This window comes from Erythrolamprus reginae, chromosome Z, assembly GCF_031021105.1.
Source record: "Erythrolamprus reginae isolate rEryReg1 chromosome Z, rEryReg1.hap1, whole genome shotgun sequence".
NCBI classification, from domain to species: domain Eukaryota; kingdom Metazoa; phylum Chordata; class Lepidosauria; order Squamata; family Dipsadidae; genus Erythrolamprus; species Erythrolamprus reginae.
The window spans coordinates 124,089,796-124,111,969 of NC_091963.1; the positions used below are offsets into that span (position 1 = coordinate 124,089,796).

At 36.6% G+C, this 22,174-nt stretch overlaps 1 protein-coding gene across 1 annotated transcript; it reads right to left on the minus strand.

Annotated features, from left to right (window-relative positions):
* Positions 1-253: 253 nt before the first annotated feature.
* LOC139175957 (serine/threonine-protein kinase SBK2-like) lies at positions 254-21,797 on the minus strand. Its single transcript, XM_070767376.1, has 5 exons — positions 21,782-21,797; positions 18,498-18,675; positions 8,599-8,773; positions 3,699-3,901; positions 254-814 (listed from the first exon to the last, which is right to left on the minus strand). Exons 3-5 carry the CDS (start codon positions 8,762-8,764, stop codon positions 254-256), a joined length of 930 nt encoding a protein of 309 aa, XP_070623477.1. The 5' UTR covers positions 8,765-8,773; positions 18,498-18,675; positions 21,782-21,797.
* Between the last annotated feature and the right edge of the window lie 377 nt (positions 21,798-22,174).

The window sequence follows — 22,174 nt, forward strand, 5'->3', positions numbered from 1 at the left end:
CTCCATTGCATCACAGCTCCCTTTGATAGCGGGGTGGGGTGGGGGTAGATGATTTAACAACTGGTTCAACTGAACCAGTGCAAACTGGCTGAGTCCCACAAATGCATTGAGGACTGTTATAAATTACCCAATGCATAGTATTTATTTATTTTTTTCTTTTTCTTTGTTTCTTTCTCTTTTTTTTGCAAATACCTAATTATGGGGGAGGTCTTTTACCACCCCCAGCCCCCACTCCAGTCAGATAAATTTTAGCTCAGATGGCAATTTTAGCAGCTAGGTCAGCTCGCCACGGCCGATCCAGGTAGCTGAGTACTTGGCGGATGGGGCCGCGCTTGGTAGGCTCCAGGGCTAAAAGATTTTGTAACATAGCAATGCAATCTTGAGACAGAGGACGCCAGTGAAATGGCAGCTCTTCATCTGAACCTGATTCTTGCCATATCACAAAGTCATCAAAAAAGGAATCCTCGGGTAGAGTTTTTTCCCAAGGAAAGTAGCCAGTGAGCAAGCAGAAGATCAGCACCCCAAGAGCCCAGGCATCAAGGCTGGCATCAATGGGTAGGCCTGGGGTGCCAGCAGTGCCACGGCTTAGCTCAGGTGCAGTGTAAGGGATGACCCCAGTCACAAGCTGCAGCAGAGTGCCCTGGGGTCGGGTTAATCCAAAATCTGTCAGTTTGATGCAGTGACAGTGACGATCAAAAAGCAGGATATTCTCTGGTTTAACATCTCGGTACACCAGGCCCCGGCTGTGTATAAAGTCCAATGCACTCACTAGTTGCTTGGCACAGAGCTTGGCTGCCTTCTCAGGAATGCCTGTCTAGATGAATTAGAGAAAAACATTTTTTACTTCATTAGTTCTTCTCAGTGGCCTATGGCAGTGTTTCTCAACCTTGGCAACTTTAAAGAGTGTGGACCTCAATTCCCAGAATTCCCCAGTCAATCAGAATTTTGGGAGTTGCAGTCCACACACCTTAAAGTTGCCAAGGTTGTGAAACACCGCTCTATAACATTTAAAACTCGAACCTTTTTCTGTTCTTTTTTATTTAATTTTTAATTGATTTTTATAATAACATATCAATAAAACATTCGCACAACACATAACAAGAGCCCTTTTCTGCTCTTCATCATAAAACCCATCCCAATCAAAATGAAAATTGGACTTATTAATTTTTTTCGGTCACACGATTCTATTGAAAAAAGTTTCCCAAACTCTTGAAATTGGGATTTTTGGAATTAATATCGTTATCTTTTATGGTCAAATTTCGAAATTTCAAGTTTTGAAGTTCAAAATACCTCATGTCGTACTTTATGTTTTACCCATAGTTGATAACACCTCCTGAAATTGATTTGTTGACTTGTTTCTAATTTATTTTGAAAACTTAAAATTTATACACTAAAAGAATATTAATTAACAAATAATTTATTTAACTTATACATCTCATTATTATTTTAAATATGCTATGCATAAATGCATAGATACTTTAAAATGAAACAGAACAGAATAACAGAGTTGGTAGGGTCTTGCAGATTTTACAGGTCTTCTAGTCCAATCTCCTGCTCAAGTAGGAAGCCCTATATTGTTTCAGACAAATGGTTGTCCAATCTCATCTTAAAAACTTACAGGGTTGGAGTGTTCACAACTTGCGAAGGAAAGTTGTTCCCCTAATTAGTTGTTCTAACTGTCAGGAAATTTCTTCTTAATTCTAGGTTATTTCTCTCTTTGATTAGTTTCCACCCATTGCTTCTTTATTTTATTTGGACTTATATGCCATCCTATTCCCAAAGGACTCTAGACAGCTTACAAACAAAGGCACATGAAATGTAGTGCTCCCAAAAAACAGTTCAAAACAATTTAAAACCAGTACGGTAATTAACAATTAAAACAGTTTTTTAAAAAATCCTGACAAGCGAGAAGCATCTATACCCCTTAATTCCAGATCACGTGTCCACTGCCATAAAAGGAACACTAGGTCAAGCGTGTGTTCCCCCCTATGAGTCAGACCCTGAACTACTTGGGACAGGTCCATGATTGGCATGGAAGCCATGAACTCCTGCATCATGTCCGAAGATTCACCGAGTGACAGTAAGTTGAAGTCCCCCAGCACCATAAGTCTGGGGAACTCCACCACCAGCCTGGCTACTGCCTCTAGCAGTGCAGGCAGTGTTGTTGTAACACAGCCGGGAGGCAGGTACATCAACAACAAACCCAACTGAAGCCATGAGTCCGACCTCAAGAGGAGAGATTCACACCCAACAAACTCTGGGGCAGGGATCTTGTGAGGGCAAAGACTTTTTGAGACTATAATTGCCACTCCACCTCTTCTCTGGAGTCACAGCTGATGCAATACCTGAAACCCATCTGGGCACAAGGAGAGAGAAACACACACACCCTCATGGCCCACCAAGGTCTTGGTTATACACGCCAGGTCGATCTTCCCTTCCGAGAGTAAATCTCGAACGAGAGGGGCCTTGTTGACAACAGACCTGGCATTAAGCAGAAGCAGCCTGAGGCAAGAGTCCTGACATCCCATGTCACCAGCTATATGAGGTGAGCCCAGTGAACCAGAATCAGAGGGGCCAGAACAAGTAATCACTCTCAGACAGTGAGTCCTAGTTCCTCTAGAATAGCCTACCCACCAGTTCCCACCATACCTACCTCTTCCAGTCATAACTGTGATACTCTGGCTCTTCCAACCCCTCCAGAGATCCCCACCCCGCATCCCACCACACTCTCCTCCCCAGCAAGCCACACATCTCATCCATACTGAGCTGGGGGTCATGATCGGGCTCTACCTGCTTTTGTTTGCACACTCAGCAGGGGGGGCTCCAACTCTTGCCCCTGGTTTTTTCACCCTTCCAATTCAAGCACTCTATCCATTCATTCTACCTGAATCATCCACTTCCTTTTACATATACTCAAACAGTCTGCCCCCAAGATAAAACATCAGTATAAAAAGAAACCATGGTGAGTTAATACAAGGCATGTGAAAAGCATGTATAACAGCTACCCAGACCAGCCAAAGTTTGTCCTTTCTCCTTAGATGGTATACCAAATTTTGTCCTTTCTGCTTAATCTCCCTGTTGTGGATATGCTTGCGCCGAGAGAAAGTGTTCCTCCTAAGCCAGTCAAGCCCCCACCCCTAAGAGAGTGGAGAGTTCAGGTGCTTTGGAGACTAAGTTGACCACCACCCCCGCCGCCACCTTTATGTTTTATTGTTCAATCCCCTAATCATTTTGGTTGCTCTTTTCTGCACTCTTTCTAGAATCTCAACACCTTTTTTATATTGTGGCAACCATGGATGCAGTATTCCAAGTGTGACCTTATTAAGACATTATAAAGTGGTATTAAGACTTCATGTGATATTGATTTTATCTCTGCTTATGCAGCCTATATCTGTGTTGGCTTTTTGGCAGCTGCAGCACACTGCTGGCTCATATTTAAGTGATTGTCCACTAGGACTCCAAGATCCCTCACACAGTTGCTACGATAGCACCACATGTACCATATCTGTGCATTTGGTTTTTCTTGCCTAAATGTAGAACCTTACTTTTTTCATCATTGAATTTCATTTTGTTAAATAATGCCCAAGCCAATATTATTATTAAAATCTAAAAGTAACAAATTGCAGATGTTAAAATATACAGTAAATCTATTAACAATACCAATTTTTTAAACCTTGAAATGTAAAAATATGCCTTACCTTGGGCTTGATAATAGAGATAAGGTCTCGATGCAGGGCTGCTTCATAGAGAAAACCATAATGCTGGCTGGACTCTATAGCAATGCCAAACATACCAACAATGGCAGGATGTGCAGAAAGTGAGAGTGCCACACAGTATTCATATAAGAAATTCTGGAGCTTGGTGCTAGATTTAGGTAGTAGTTTGAGAGCCATCGGGGTCCCTGAAATAAGTTAGGATACAGATAAGACCAAGATCCTCATTTTCCAATAATTAGAAGGCTTTTCTGTCTTTTGATCTTTGTGCAATTTCAGGCAACTATTCCAGCATGCTTTCTGTATGTAAAATCACCAAAATCTGGCATTGTTGCGATAGGTAGTTTCAATTTACAACCATAATTAAACCTGGATTATACTCACAAGTTGTTATGATCGCAAGTCAAGCCATCACATGACCAATTTGAAGTTACGACTGTTAAGTGGAAACATTGTTGTTAAGTGAATTCATTTTTCCTAATGAGTGTTTTTGTCAGAAATCAGAAATAAAGGCCAGAAACTGTCAAAAGCATATTACAAATCAGAGCCACGTGATTATAAGATACTGCAAACAGTCCTAAAGGTGAGCCTGTTGCCAGGCATCAAAAATGTGATCACCCAACCATTGGGATTTCTGTGGATGTCATAATTCTGAAAACAGGTTGGAAGTATGTATAGGGAACGCTTGTTGTAACTTTAAAGGTTGTTAAGTTGTAAATAAAGGAGGGCCTGTACATCCTATATCAATAAATACATTTCCATTAAAGATAAATTGGCAAGTATAGTCTAGGTTTTTCATTTTTAAAGAATTCAAAATATGATGAAGTAATTCTAAATTTATATTGTTTTAAAATGTTTGTAAGAGACTGAATTTATTCTGGTTAAATTCAGGTCAGCAGTGATTTTGTTAATGGATCAGCTGACATAACCAAATATTTCAGCTGCAAATCAACAAGCATTTTTAAAAAGACACTACTGTATAATAATTGCAATTTGCATGAGGGTAGGGACTGCTGGAAGAAGTTACTATATATTAAATGATTGCAGTTAAATATTAAGAATATCACTAAGTGCTAAGCATAACTCAAGAAAAACAGATTTGTTTTCACACCCATTTAGAGAGAATCTGTTTCTTAACAATTTCCTTCCTCTTTCTCTAATATTATTTCTTCCTTTTTTATCACTATACTAACATAATTTTTACTGTTATATATATTTACATATACTGTTAAATACACATTTTTACTCTTGTCTGTGTGTATGCGTATATGTCTCTGTGTGTGTGTGTGCATGTGTGTTAAACTCTTTCAGGCTCTATTTTTTGGGGAGAAACGCCTGAAATATGTATGTTGATCAAATCCCTGTGATGAAGAGGAAATTGGTATTCAGTTGCATGCTTGTCTAATGCACCCTGGGCCAATCTTTGAAGTGCCTAAAATATGGCATACTGCACAAATCCTTACAAATGTGATTTTATACACTATATTAATTTTTTTTCTGAATCAGTAATTCCATTTTTGTTCTTTCTCAATTCTTTTCTATTCAAATTGAAAGATTCTATGTTTTATAATCATTTTTTTTCCAATTTAAATTTTTTTCCAATTTAAATTTTTGCTAAACCTCATCTGCAATAGATTGAGATTAGGTAAGAGGAATTCCCCTTTACAGCTTTGAAGAACTGTTGCATTGAGAAAAAGGGCTGGAATAAAATTCTGTTCACAGAATAGATACTATATATGTAGATATAGTTGCAGCCAAAACCTGGCTCATCTAAAACAACCAAATCATTTGAGGATAGAACATAATTTTATTACTGAGGGACCCTGAGAAACAGCAAAAATTCTGTGTGTCTGTGTCTGTGTGACCTATTTATTTGTTTTCAATATTTATTTTTACAAGTAGCTCTAGGTAGCAAACATATTCAACAGCTACCTCACAGGTATCAAGCTTGCGGCATCATATTATCATCACATCACAAGGTGTTGAATGAAGGTGGTGCCGTGGATATTGCCTATCTGGGTTTCAGCAAAGCCTTTGATACGGTTCCACATAAAGAGCTGATAGATAAATTAGTGAAGATTGGACTTAATCCCTGGATAGTTCAGTGGATTTGCAGCTGGGTGAAGTGTAGATATCAGAGGGTTGTTGTTAATGGCAAGTATTCTGAGCAGAGACTGGTTACAAGCGGTGTGCCAAAAGGGTCTGTTCAGGGTCCTTTTCTTTTTAATATCTTTGTGAGTGATATAGGGGAAGGTTTGGTAGAGAAGGTTTGCCTATTAGCTAATGACTCTAAAGTGTGCAATAAGGGTGATATAACTGGAGGCATCTGTAAATGATTTAGCTTTACTATATAAGTGGTCAAAGCAATGGAAACTACAGCTTAATGTTTCCAAATATAAAATAATGCACTTGGGGGAAAGGAATCCTCAATATGAGTATTGTATTGGCAGTTCTGTGTTAGCAAAAACTTCAGAAGAGAAGGATTTAGGTTTAGTGATTTCTGACAGTCTCAAAATGGGTGAACAGTGTGGTCAGGCAGTAGGGAAAGCAAGTAGAATGCTTGGCTGCATAACTAGAGGTACAACAAGCAGGAAGAGGGAGATTATGATCCCGCTTTTTAGAGCACTGGTGAGACCACATTTGGAATATTGTGTTCAGTTCTGGAGACCTCACCTACAAAAAGATAAAATTGAGCAGGTTGAATTGAAAAGAATTGAGAAGGAACAAAAATGCCATGCTGACCTAGTAGAAAAAGACAAAAAGGCTACAAAAAAGGTGGAAGGTCTTAAGCATAAAACTTATCAGGAAGGACTTAAGGAACTCAATCTGTATAGTCTGGAGGACAGAAGGGAAAGGGGGGACATGATCGAAACATTTAAATATGTTAAAGTCTTAAACAAATTTCAGGAGGGAAGTGTTTTTAAAGGAAAGTGAACACAAGAACAAGGGGGCACAATCTGAGGTTAGTTGGGGGAAAGATCAGAAGCAACATGAGAAAATATTATTTTACTGAAGTAGTAGATGCTTGGAACAAATTTCCAGCAGACGTGGATCGTAAATCCACAGTAATCTGAATTTAAACATGCCTGGGATAACCATATATCCATCCTAAGATAAAACACCAGAAATAGAATAAGGGCAGACTAGATTTATTTATTTATTCATTCATTCATTCATTCATTCATTCATTCATTCATTCATTCATTCATTCATGTATTAGATTTGTATCGGGATGGCCATGTCCAGGATGTGTTGCATCCAGCCTGCCAGTTTAACACCCCTGTGTTGCCTCTTCCTATTTTCCTCACCACAACAACCCTAGGAGGTATGTTAGGCTGAGAGAGAATGACTGGCCCAAAATTACCCCAAAACTGTCTTTCAAGGTTAAGGCAGGACTAGAACTCATAGTCTCACATTTTTAGCTTGCTGCCTTAACCATTACACCAAACTGGCTCTGTCTTTTTCTACTAGGTCAGCATGGCATTTTTGTTCCTTCTCAATTCTTTTCTATTAGATTTACTGAGCCATGGATGGGACCAAGTCTTCTCCCTATCACCACTTGGGGTCAATTCAGCTTGCTATGAATATTTTCTTATAAGGGCACGTTAAGCACTTCAGGGGATGCAGTGGCTCAGTGGCTAAAGTGCTGAACTTCTAAATCGAAAGGTCAGCCCTTCAACAGATCAAATCCCTAGTGCCATGTAAATGGGTGATCTCCCGTTACTTGTCCCAGCTTTTGTTAACCCTGTTAACCTTTGCACGTAAAAAATGCAAATAGAAAAATAGGGACTGCCTTTGGTGGAAATGTAGCAGTGCTGCATGTGCCTTAGGCATTTAGTAATGCCAGCCACATAACCACATTGATGTCTTTGGACAGCGCTGGTTTTTCGGCTTTGAAATGGAGATGAACACTGCCCTCTAGACTCAGGAACTATTAGCACATATGTGCAAGGGGAAGCTTTACCTTTACCTTAAGCACTTCATGTGTGTTTGTGGTGGATGGGGGAGAGACTTGAGTTTGGTACTGAATGCATTTCACCTTTATACAGTGGGGGGGAGATGCATTTACTCTGACCACAATACCTAATTGCAATATTACTTAGCTTTAAATTAAAAATTCATCTCAAATAAGTGACAAGTTCATAAAATTAGTGGGTATTTGTCAGGAATTTTTTGTAGATTTTGTAGTTGTAACAAATTATTTTGTATATTACCATAAGCCACTCTGTCTATTAACCAAATTGTACAAAATATTGGAAAAGTATCATTAATCAAATATTAAAAATTGGAAATATAGGACTGATCAATTTCAAAAAGATTTTATTATTTTTTATTATTATCAAAAGTTAGGCAGGGAAGCCTAACTTGAAATTCCAGCACTACGTACACTCCCCTTAGTTTTTTATATATCTCTTATCATTCACTTCAATCAAATTTCAATTTTTCAAGTGATATAAGGAAGACATTTTAAGTAAATGTAAAATCATTGTATTAGATATATTTAATTGATTTATATTTTATTTTTGATTTCTCCATTCATCTTCCATGTCCTGGTTCCTACTAGCTCCTGCATTCAAAATAACCTCCTCAGTCCAAATAGAGAGCCAGTTTGGTCTAGTGGTTAAAGCAGCAGACTATAAAGCAGGAGACTATAAGTTCTAGTTCCATTTTAGTCACGAAAGTCACATGAGTGACCTTGGGCCAATCACCCACCTCACAGGATTCTTGTTGGGGGGAAATATGAGAAGTAATATGTGTAGTGGATATCTTCAATGTCTTGAGTTATTTGTAAAAATAACAAAGGTGGGAAACAAACAAACAGAAACATTTGAAATGGTTTAATGAGAAAGAGTGGGATTGTTTGACCATACAAAGCAATCTTTACCTCTTTGCCTATGCATCACCAAGACTACCTGGCCATATTTCCCTTTGCCCAGCTCCTTGACGATTTGGTAGTGGTCTGCTATTTCCATGTGCACCAGGCTCTGGGCAGTAATCTCCAACATGTCTGTGAGACGAGTCTGTGCTTCCATCCCCAAACTACGGCTCATGGTAAAACCCTACAAGAAATACAGAGAAGTTGGTGAATGTATCATACTGCAGTGATGTGTGAAAATGACCTCAAGGAATGAGGAGTTGAGATGCGGCCTAGGGAATGATCAGACAAAAGAGGGAGAAGGATCCAGTACCTTAATGGTCAGAGAGGAATTAGACCCATCCCAATTCAGCAGACAGGTGAAGTGGCAGTCAAAGATTTGTATTTCAAGACTTTAAAATGGACATCAACCCTTTCACGTAAACTAGATAAGAAACATGGCTACATAATTGTACCTCATTGTCAGTCTATATTAACAGTGTTTTGCAGGGCTGAAATCTCCTACCATCTCTTTTAAATGATTTTAGTTTATAGTTTTTATTCATGAACTCTGCCTGCTCAGAGGTGGGTTCCTCCCGGTTCAGACCAATTTTTAAAAACTGGTAGTGGGAATTCCGAGCTGGTTATGCCCATGAACCGGCTCTCTCAGTGGTGCCATCATTGCTACCACCTTGTTATTAACTTCTGTGCATGCACAAAAGCCGAGTTTTTAGCACTACGCATGTGTGCAACGCATGTGGCATGGGAGGAAGCAAACCAGCTGTGAGATAAGATAGAACTCACCCCTGGCCTGCTCCAATGTGCATTGTAATATGAAATAATTATTTTAATTTTCTTTGTAATTATCATTTTCTTTATGCCTTTCTTGCATTCATACCTACAGAATTACAAAATGGCATAATATACAGTTTCCTCTATCATGTTCTGTATTAAGAACATTAATGGAACTCTATTTGCAAGCACACACCACACACAGAGAGAGAGAGAGAGAGATTAGGATTTTAGTTGTTATTTGCTTCCTATTTCTAGTTTCTTTCCCGAAACTGTAGCTTAGAGAAAAAAAGTGGGATTTATTTATTCTGCACTCAGTTCCTCAAAAATGGAATCTATCTGGGTCTATGAGATCTAACATGGATATTGCTCATTTTCATTAAGCTTAGATTCCTTTGGCAATACAGGAGGGAAAGAAAGTTGGTGTGATCTTCCAACTTTCCAGCACATTGCAATGAAGCACCTGCTTTCTATCTTACTTCAGAAGAGGCAATAAAAAGGATCAGAGCTACAGAGGCCCCTGGTAAACATGACTTGTGATATTTCTTGTCTTTTCCCCAGTTTCCTAAAAAACCAAAAGACGAGAGCATCTTTACTGCATTCTCCATGTACATATTCAGGCTATTGACCAATAATAATTTCAGGGGGGGAAAAAACCCAATGTGATTGATAAACGTACACAGTTCTCCTTAACTTGATCTCTTCCTCTTATGTTGAAAGATGTAAAACTTGATAAACTCCAGTTCTAAGTTTGGAAAGGGAAAAGGGAATTACATGAGAATGTTACCTTATTATCTATGAGGTGACTGCATTATTTTTCATTATGAAGTTATTCGATATATATATAGAACTGGGTGAATTGAACTACATGAATTGATTTAAGTTAACCAGACTACTGTACTCAATTGATGAGCCTTTGGTGTGAAGCTTAAAGTCTTTTGGTTGTTTTCCTAGTCCAAACCAACGCAACAGCAATAATAATGCGAATACATTGGTGGTGTGTTTAGAAGTGATTTTGATTTCATTGAAAGTTTTGGTCCTACATCTATATGCTTAATACGCAGATAGGTTTTTTTCATACACCTCCGTATGAACCAAAGCTATGATCCTTCATTCATGTGTTCTTAGAGCGCTATGTGCCATGGACGGTCTCTCCCTTACCTCCCTTTCCTCATACCCAGTTCACACATGCAAACCTCATTCCAAATTTAGCAAGACAGAATTTAGCAGGTTTGTTAAGTATATCACTTTTCCTAACTAATGCCATTTGCAGAATTTTGTCCTAGTTGCGGAACTATGAAATCCTGGAATGGAGAATGGAAAATATTTCAGGGTTGGGGTTTTTTTAGGCACTCTCTCACTCCTCTCCAATTTTGGAGTAGCAAAATCATTGCAACCTGGATCTATGTCATTTTCTTTATTATATTTCTAGTGATCTATGGAAAATGGGCAGTAAGACACAGTATTGTTAAAAATGTTTATTGTTATGTAAATTTGAAAAAAATGAATATTAAAAGAAAAGAAAGTGGGCACAGTCACTTACAGTATTCTTACTTAACTGATGCCAGTGGATCTGGCTTCTTATTTCATGCCAAGTATTACAAGGGACGTTTGTTTGTTCGTTTGTTTTGTGTGTTTGTCGGTGTCTGTGTATATGAATGTATGTATGCGTATAATGCATGCATTTATTTGTCAAACATGTATAGGATAATAGTAGTTTGTATAAACATAAGTAAAAAGTAACGATAAAAGAGGACAATAGAACCGGGATGGTAGGCACAGTGGTGTGCTTATGTACGCCTCTTACAAACCTTTTAGCAACTGGGACCGGTCCACTTTAAACAATCCAAGGTTAAAGTTTTTGAGGTTTAGGGAGAAACCACAGTTAGGTCAATTCAAGTGATGCACTCCTAAAACACTTTAGAAAATCGTATTTAAACTTCTTTACCTATCCATGGATACTTTTTAGGTTATTTTCCCATAGGGACAGTGTTGCAGATATAACTATCCATTAAGACAGTGGTTCCCAAACTTTTTCAGTCCACCACCTGCTTGGTGCTACAAATTCATCTTCATTGCCCTCCACCCCCTATAAAAGCATTGTTCAGAATAGCAGTTTGCAAGACCCATTAAGGAAGATAGTAACAGTAAAATTCAAAATTGTAACAATTAATAGTACAATATTATTATTATTATTATTATTATTATTATTATTATTATTATTATCTGTTCAAAATCTTTTGAATAATCTTTTGTTAATAAAATTGTTGAACATGATCCAGAGATACCAAGTTTTCAAAGTTGGATGGTCATTTATCAAGAATCTTAGTAGCTACTAACCTAGTAAACTCAGTAAAATTTAGTAATTACTTCACTGTTCAGTAAATTATTAATGTAATGGGTGGGCTTGATGAAATGATACAGCTTCCCAATGTCTGGTTTTAAGTCACTTAGCTGGACATTCAGTAATCTGGAGTCAACTTCTTTGCTTGAAGATAAATTGGATGAAACCACATTCCACCAAATATGATGTTGGAAATGCAACAAGGAGCTTCTTAACCACTGTCCAAAGTGGATAGCAATCAGGAATTTCCTTTTGTTACCAAAACTCTTTGTACAATTTCTTAAACTTTGGTTTCAGCTCAATGTCTCCTGCCTTGTGTATCTCAGTGGCTGGTCAGATCCAACAGAGTCAGCCTTCTCCAAACAATGCTGGCTGACAGGGCCAAGGGCTCCAATCCTCTATAATCAACTCCCCCCAGAGATTTGTGCTGCCCCCACCCTCCTGGCCTTTCTAAAGGCTTTAAAAACATGCCTTTTCCAGCAGGCCTGGGGCCATTGAGTGTTAACACTCCACTCTGGTCAATAGTATGTTGTGGTATTGAATAAATCTTGAATGAATGATTCTCTTTTAATGTTTGAGGTTTTAATATTTTGTATTTGTTTTATTCTATATGCTGCCCTGAGTCCACTGCAGAAGGGTGACTTATAAATTCAAGTAAATAAATAAATAAATGTCATTTTGCAGTTGTTCCTCCACTACCCCATCTTCCCCAATATATAAAAATGGATTTATCACCCAATCTGGAATTTCAATCAAAAGAAGACCATTATCTTTTTTCCTACTTTTCTTTTCTAGCTCAGACAAGCTCAGAAATTGGTATAGCTCGTGATGGCCTATACTGCGCTTGAATAGAGTTAATTTCGAAATCAACTTTGATATGACAGATTTGGCCTTAATAAGATTGACCTCATTTTCTTGCAACTGCAAATTCACTTCATTGCAAACAGTTCTGATAAATAAGCAATGTCATGTTGACTCAGCCTTCCATCCTTCCGAGGTGGGTAAAATGAGGACCCAGATAGTTGGAGGCAATAGACTGATTCTGTAAACTGCTCAGAGAGGGCTGTAAAGCACTATGAAGCGATATATAAGTCAAAATGCAATTGCTATTGCTACTATCTCTTTGAGTTCATCACTAAGCAAAGCAATGAGGAGGAAATGAGGGGAAAAAATAAAACATACCTAGAATTAACAAATATAAAACATATTATGGAGGATCAGAGAGAGGCTAAGTAGACCAATTACAATCACAGAATTTGGCATGGTTCTGAATAAACAGAAGAATAACAAAATACGGAATACAGTTGACGGAATACAGTTGAATATACAAAGATATACAAAATCCATTTGAAGAGATAATGTTAGAATTATTCAATGACGTTCTAGAGAAAGCAAGATTACCACCCTCGTGGTCAGAGGCTTTAATAATACTGATTCTTAAGGATGATTCAGATCCATAGTTCCCTCTAAGCTGAGCAGTGAGCAATTGCTCACTTAAAAATAATCATCAACTCAGAGTTTTTCAAACCTGCCCAGAAGCCGAGAGGGAAGGAGAGAGAGGGAAGGAGAGAGAGAGAAAAAGAGGAAGAGAGAGAAACAGATAGAAAAAAGAGAGGAAGGAAAAGAGAAAGAAAAAGAATGGGAGTAAGGAAGAGAGAAAGAAAATCAAAATCTAGTTTGAAACTAGCTCAACTATTTAAGTGGTATTTTGATATTGATAGAGTTGCCCTATTATGAGCTCACTGTTATAGACACACAGTACAGTATTTTATTTTGAAATTCTCTGAGGCAAAACAGGGTGGGTTTTTTATTTATTTGTTTGTTTGTTTGTTTGTTTATCTATTTATTTATTTATTTAATATTTCTGTGCCACCCAGTCCCAAAGGGACTGCTGCTCAGACACTATACTTTTCCACCACCACCCCAAAAAAATTAGAGGGAACACTGTTCAGACCACCAACTAATTCAAAATTATCGACCTATCTCTCTTTTAAATTCGGACTACAAGTTATTCATACCAATAATAACTGAAAGAGTTTTTAAAAAATCTTAACAAGACCAAAATGGTTTCTTGACAAAATGACAAATTAAGAACTTGAGAATAATATTGAATACATTTGAGTATTACAAGAAACACCCCGAAAAGCAGGCAAATGATGGTTTTCCTTGATGCCCAAAAAACCTTTGATAATGTTGATTGAAAATTTCAATTTCAAATGAACTTTTCAAAAATGATAAAAACAATCTACACAAAATAAAAGGCTAGAGTTATCATGAACAGGGAATGTACTGAAATATTGATATTAGTTGCATCAAATAACAAACATAACAATAGAGTATACACCAGAATTCTTTTTACTTGGTATTATGAGAGGGTCTTATACCAAAAATGTTAAATATTTGGTCCTGCATATAATAACAGCGGCAAGGATCGTATTCGTGCAGAAATGGAAAAATCCGCAACTACCCAGGACAAAGAGATTATCAAGAAAATATATGAGTGGGCGGAGATGGATAGGCTGACCATGGAACTAAATAATCAAAAAGATTCGGACTACTATGCAATCTGGACAAAATGGTATTTATGGACTAAAAATCACCGGAATAAAACATCAAGATATACAAGGACAATTAAAAGACAATATAGATAAAAATGTATATATAAGATGTTGATTCACCTGTAAATAAGATTATGTATTGTTTTTAAAACTGAGAAAAATCAATAAATATATTTATAAAAAAAGAATTTTGATATTCAAAAAGGTACAGGTATCCTATTTATATTAACATTGGAAACTTTGTTGATAAAGGATTAACTATTAGAAAAGAAGAATATAAAATTAAAGTCTTTGCCAATGATTTAGCATTCATAATTGAAGAACCCACTTGAATCAGGACCTAAATTAATAAAAAAGATAAAAGAATTTGGAGACATAGCTGGACTAAAAATTAATAAAAATAAAACAAAAATGACAACAAAAAATCTTATTAAAAATCAAAACAAACAATTGGAAGAAATAACAGACATGCAGGTAATCAAAAAAAGTGAAATATTTAGGAATTTGGCTAATGGCAAAATGCCCATCACTAAAATAAGATAATTATAACAAAGTATTGATACAAATTTAAAAAGATCTAGCAAATTGGAAAAACTTTCAAGTATCAGTAATTGGAAGAATATCCTCAATTAAAATGAATATTTTACCAAGGTTGTTATTTTTATTTCAAATAATCCAGATAAATCCAGGGAAAAATTTCTTTGAAAATTTAAGAGAAATGACCTTGAAGTATATTTGACAAGAGAAAAAAAACCATGGACAGAATACCAGAGAAAGAGGTAAATTTAGGCTTCCAAATTGGCAATTATTTTATCAAGCAGCAGCATTTAGTATGCATGAAGGAATGGATGGAACTAAAAAAATAAGAGAATGTTGACAATAGAAGGACATGATTTTCTATTAGGATGGCATGTGTTCATATAGAATAGAATAAAATAGAATTCTTTATTGCCCAAGTGTGATTGGACACACAAGGAATTTGTCTTTGGTGTACATAAAAGAAAAAGATACCTTTGTCAAGAATCATGACACTTAGGGGACAAATAAGCAATGAGGAAACAATCAATATTAATAAAAAAATTAATAATTTTTTTTAATAAAATTAATAAAAAATAAGAATACAAGCAACAAATTACAGTCATAGAGTCATAAATGGGAGGAAATGGATGATAGGAATGATGAGAAAAAACGAGCAGTAATAGTAGTACAGATTAGTATTTATTTATTTATTTATTTATTTATTTATTATATTTGTATGCCGCCCCTCTCCAAAGATAGTTGGATAGTGTTGATGGAATTATATTATAAGTATAGTTATAATTTCAAAAAAATTATATTTGAAATGATCTCAAATATGGGATGAGAAATATAAATCGCATACATATTTTAAGAGACATCTGCTTAGGAATGCATTGTTGCAAATTTGGATGATTATTAAAAAACAACACTACACAAAGATTCCCCGAGTTTTCGGAGAGGGGCGGCATACAAATCCAAATAATAAATAAATTCCAAATTGGATTTCTACAATTGAAGGCAGAAAACATCCAAGTTCCAATACATTTGATAAAATTATATAATATAAAGACTTACTAGATGAACAAGGAAATTTGATGACTAGAGAAGATTTGACTGAACAAAGGATAAATCTAGACTGGTGGTTTAACACACAAGTCTAAGCCAAATATCATAGATATATTAACATTTATGAATTCCAGAAAAATCATAATGACCTTGATAAAATGTTATTAAATACTGATGAAAAACTAATTGGTAAAATCTATAAGTTTCTAATGCTACAAAATGGAAGAGGAGGTAGTTAAGGACACACTGATTAGATGGGCAAAAAACTTTGCTCACACTATTGATTTGGAGAAAAGGGGAAATTTTGGACAATTAATTGGAAATTAACAATGTTGGGGGAATACAAAGAAAACCAGTGCATGATGTTCTATGGGTGGCATCTGTGACTAGTAAGAATTGCCGAGATGTTCTCAAATTCATCTCTAATATGATGGAAATGCAAAAAGGAAAATGGAACTTATTACCATCTATGGTGGACTAGTTTAAAAGCAAAAAATGTCCTGGAATAAAATTAGATAATGGTTGAAAGATATAATAAAAGAAGATATAGATAGGAAACACAAGTTATTTCTATTGGGCATAATTGATAAAAAATATAAAAAGGAATCACAATATCTGATTATCCACATTATTACAGCAGCAAGAATAACATATGCACAATTTTGGAAAAATGAGGAAATACCACAAGATGAGGACATAATTAGAAAAATATTGGATTGCGTCAAAATGGACAAATTAACAAAGAAAATTTTTAAAAAAGAAGAAACCAAATATTACTTATTATGGAATAAATCATATGAATGGCTGGAAGAGAGAAAACAAAAGGTAGAAGAGGAATTTGAACTGTCAATATTTAAATAACCAATATGAAATATTTAAGATAAATTAGTATAGAAAAATGTATGCAACAATGTAAAAGAATAAAACATTATATCGATATTAACCAACATAAACGTATATATGGGGAAATTGTACCCTTAATTGTTTGTTTGTTTTGTATATTTATGTGTTTTATCTGTATTTAATAAAAAAATGTTTTTGAAAAGATCTTTAAGAAGCTGAGAATAAAAGTGAAGGAGCAGAAAAAGCCATTGTGATTGTCATCTAGTAAGGACAGTGGTTCTAAACAAGAATACTAATTATCTGCAATTCTCCTTCCTCATAAGCAATTCTGATTAAATTATCAATTAATCAAATACCAGGGATTTATTTTACCCATCCAACTGACAATCACATCAGCTCTAATTCACACAATAGATCTGAGCAAAACCAGCTTTTCCTGAATCAATGACAATGATTTAGACAGGTATTTTTTGTCAGTATCAAGTCATTATTTCCCAAGACCATATGTCTCACATTTTGCAAGCAAAAATAATGTTCTGAACTGATTCATAAACTAATTCATATGATTCAGATGTCTGATTATATGATGTACATCAGTCCAAAAAATGTATGGAATTGATACATTTGATAAAATTGATAAAAATTATAAAACAAAATGAAAAAATGGGAGTATGTATTTCATTAAAAAAACTTTTTATATCTGATACCCCTTTTTAATTCAAATGTTGGGTTGCATTTAAATTAAGTGCTTATGTATCAACTAAATTTTTAGTTATATATTTCTATATTCTGATTATCTATATATTTACTATAATATATATGGAACCAATTGATTGCTTGATGCAAAAAATTAAACAAACTCTGTACAAAAGTCTTGATTTTTTTTGCTAATTCTCAATTTAAGCATTACAAATTTCCAAAAATATGAGAGCTCCTCAAGTGTGCAGCAGCCTCTGAGAATTTTATATTTATTAGTGTTGGGAAAATGAAATGATTAAGCAACTTGGAAACAAAAATGAATATAAAGCATTTATTCCTCTTTATATTAATGTTCTACTGCCACTAGACACTGTGTTAGACAAACATAAGGCAACATTCATTGTGAGCATTGAATGTGGGGGAAAATCCTTCACCTATTTATACATTTTGCCCAAAATCCATGTAAGCCATGTCTAACTAAAACTAGACATTGCAAGAAAACTGTTGCTGCTCTGCGTTTATTTTTCCAATCTTCCCCATATTATATTGCACACAGTATGTGACCTTATACCATTGTTCTTTATTGTTAATTCTGCCACTAATTGTCCAGGTGTGCTGCAGATTGGAACAAAGAAATAAAATGACATCTTAATGCTTCCTATGTGGCACCATGTGGCAAAAATATAACTCAGCACAATAATTGATAAATGATTGATTTATTGAAATTCAGGATTAAGCCATTCATTCACACCTGCCCATTTCTGCCCATTTTTGCTGCTGCCTGTAATTTTTTGCATTCCGTGGCCTGGATGAGAGCCCAAACTATTTTTTTAACAAAACACTTTCTGACGAATATGCAATGTGAATAATAGATATATGATTAGGCATCAAGAGAGAACCCCTATGTACTGCATGGAGACATTAGCTCATTCTTCCATATATCATACACTTCTGCAAAATGTCATAAAGCGTGCATAAATTTACAAACAAAAGCAGTTTAAGTGAACTCAATCCCCTTGAAGATTGACGTGTTGGGACTCCATCTTTGCAGCCCAGGTAGCAGAGTCCTCACGGCGGTAGCTGGCACCACAATGGCATCAAGAACTTACCCACTTCCTTTTGTGCTGAAGAACCTCTGGAGTATCCAGTCTTTCTCTCTCTCTTGCTTCTGTTGCTGTCTAATGAGGCTGTGTGAAGTGCAGCTGGGGTGTCTGCTAGACATTACTGGTCTAAGTGTGACGCTCCGCCTCTTCTCCTGTGCCATACACCCTACAGAGCTGAAGTTTGAAGAGGGGGATTGGTTGAAAGTGCAAGGGAAAACCTCATCTATCTTTCCCGGACAGATGAAAGAGTGAGCATGTCAGGCAGCCCGCTCTACTCTGTTGTATTCAGCCCTAACAATGACATCTGCCAATATAAATAATCCTTAGGAAGATATTGGACTCCTCTTTCTGGCACTTCAGTAGCCTTTCATTTTTCTCCCATGCTCCTCGGCCATGCCCCATAATCCTTCATCTTGTACTTATGATAGAGTGACATCCTGTGTCCATCTCTTTTCATTGCATGTGGGGGGGGGAGATTGGTGAAAAGAACATGAGGGTACCCCTCTGTGAACTCCTTTTTCCTGTTATTTTTTCACATAGTTAATGTTCTTTGTGCCCCACCTTCTTCTGGTCTTATGGCTGCCAACAACTTGCCAATTCATCATTGTGAATCCCATGGAAATCAAGTTGTTATGGTATGTCTACAAATATATTTCTCATATAAGAAAGTTTCTAGATGTCTATAAAGCTAATTCAGGAGTTTAATGCAAATAATCTGAACAGAGTAGTTTTGCGATTTTTCCATTCAGAACAAAACAGATTTGATAAATAAATATAACAATTTAAATATTTATAATTTAAATATAAATTAAATGAACTAAAATGGAAGCAATAGGAAAAAATACTGCACTTATGAATACAAGGAATTGTACTGAATACAACTGAAGAATATTAAAATGAGATTTGTCAATCAAAAGAACTGGCAAGAGATTCATCAACAGTTTGTCACCAAAGAATAACGAGAGACAGAGAAACCTTAAAATCAAAAGCCAGAAAAAGAATGCATTTACCTAACTGGATTAATGAAGCATGTATGAAGATGCTGAGAAATTCTGCACATACTCAATGAAGATTAACTGAGAAATTCTGCACATACCCAAAGATGCACACACCTTTCTACTAACAGAAGTATATATATATAGCTCAGTGTTGAACTGTGAAGTGCTCGGTGGTAGCTGAACATGATTATTGTCTTGCAGATGCTTCAAATATAATCTAATCTAATAATATAATCAAATATTTGCAAGGAAGCAAACAAGTTCAGACACCCCCAAGGACTCTACAGATAATAAAGTCTTTGAAGGAAATCCATTCATTGGTCATTTTCATATATTTTAGATGTGGGCTCTGCTTTAGTATGCAAGTGGACTTCTCCCTTTACTTTATTGTCAATGTTTCTACCACTCAGTTGGCTATCTCAGTTCTTCACCCACCATTTTCTTCTCTTCTGTTGAAAGATGCACTCTGTAATTGTACATCATGTATTGCCAGCCCTTGATTTAACTGCCATATGTCCTGAGGGGGGATGAGAAATGTTATTGAACTGCGCAATATGAAATATGGAATGTGAGTCAGAAGAAAGAAGAGCAGCTTTCAAGTGAGGCATTTCACATTTAACTCCACTCATTTCTTTCTTTCTATCTTTTTTCCTTATCAGGAAAGAAACCCAGAATGCAGGAAGGGACCAGAAAAACAATCATGCCTTATTTTCTGATTGATAATACTATCAGCCATTTTTCTGAAAGTATTTAAAATTCCAATCTGAGACTAGAAATTTAGTCTGAGTTTAGGCAGGAGTCATTCTCAGGGAACTTCTCTACAGGAATATGTACCTAAAATTCCCCATAAAATGTCACAAATATATACAGTAAGAAAGAAGTGTCTTTTCCAAAATTCCCATTGGGTTGAGATGACATTAGCATTTGATAGGCGGGTTATTTTCTTCCTAAACAGGAATCATTTGTGTTTCAGTTTTATCCAAGCCTTTGAAAGAGCAGCAACCATTTTTCGCTTCCAATCCTAAGAACCCCTGTTTTTTTATTTTGCACTCTCAGATAAACCAAAAGGAAACAAGATGAATTCATTTTGTAAGACTACATTAATCTTGCTATAGAATCTTGCAACTTTGAAGCTACAAACTTCCTGCTGTCTCTTTTAACTAATGCAGGGCTTTCCTAGGTTTCTTCCTCAGACTATTAAGACCTGGGCTCTCCTTTCTCTTTTCTGATTATTTCTAGGCAGTATCTTTCCCCCTCATCCCACAAGGTCATCCACACATTCCTTTAGGCTGGCAGTCTTGTTGGTCCATCTCATTTCTATCCTTAGCTCAGATCCCCATCCTCTTTTTTTGCTTTGCTAGATAGGAGATCACCGTCTTTCTCAAGAAGTGTTAATCCTATCATTCAGCTGGTTAGCACAACAGCAGGTGGATGGACATATTCCCAAGGTGCAGAGTGTAGGCAGATGCTTCTGTCCATGCAAGTAGTGGTCGCCTTTGAGGAAAACGTGATTTGGCTAAAATAAATGGAAGTAAAAATTTAAACCTAAATGTCAGTGACCTGGCACAGGCTTTGGTTACTCCTTTAGTTTTAAATACTGCAGTGTGTCTTAGCATTGCATTCCACTTTATGCCAAAATGCAATAGTTCCAGCTTTGGAAACATATTTCCATTCCTGCTTTTATATGGAAACAGACTAATATGCAAGTTAAGAGACTAACACAATAGTTCCAATGTAGATTGTTGTCTTTCTTCATATTATGACACAATTAAAGATACTATTTCAATCTAAGGACCAAACCTATTTTAGGAAAGCATGCTAGAGAGGAGAGGCTAAATCGCAAAGTGAGTGGCTATATCAGTGTTTTTCAACCTTTTTTCTTCAGGGGAACCCTTTGCCCTTTGGTGTTGTCAGATTTCTGGTGGAACCCTGGTAGAAAAATACTGCATTAAGCTGTACATCCTGAAGCTGAAATAGAATTCTTTTATTGGCCAAGTGTGATTGGACACATAAGGAATTTGTCTTTGGTGCATATGCTCTCATGTACATAAAAAAAGATACATTTGTCAAGAATCATGAAGTACAAAACTTAATTATTGTCATAGGGGTCAAATAAGCAATCAAGAAACAATCAATATAAGGATACAAGCAACAAGTTACAGTCATAGTCATAAGCAGAAGATCAGCGATACGAATGATGAGAAGACTAATAGTAATAATAATGCAGCCTTAGAGGATGGAGGCAGAATCAGCAAGTGCTGCTACCGTGTGGGGGTCCATGGCTGCAGAGTAGCAGAGAGAGGGCGAGAGAGAGAGGCTGCGCTGCATACCTGCGATGGGAGTGCCGGGCCTAAGTGGGGCAATAAGCAGAGGCCATTTGCTCCATTCCACCCGCTGTCCCTCCCCATTTTGGATCGCTGCAGGGGCCAGTAAGAGGGTTGTAGTGAAGGCAAAGCCAGAGAAGATGCCTTCTGTTCCACCTTCTGCTCCTCCTGCCCTCTCAGGCCCCGAGCATGAGGGGAGCAGTAGGGCATACTCTCTTACAGTGCCCTCCACAGAGAAAAGGGAGATAATGAGTTGGCCACTTGGCCATGCATGGTGACATGTATGCAGGTGCAGTAAAAAGGCATGAGGAGGAGCGGGAGAGAACCTTGACCCGCCTGGTGCGCCTCAGCCCTGGACTGG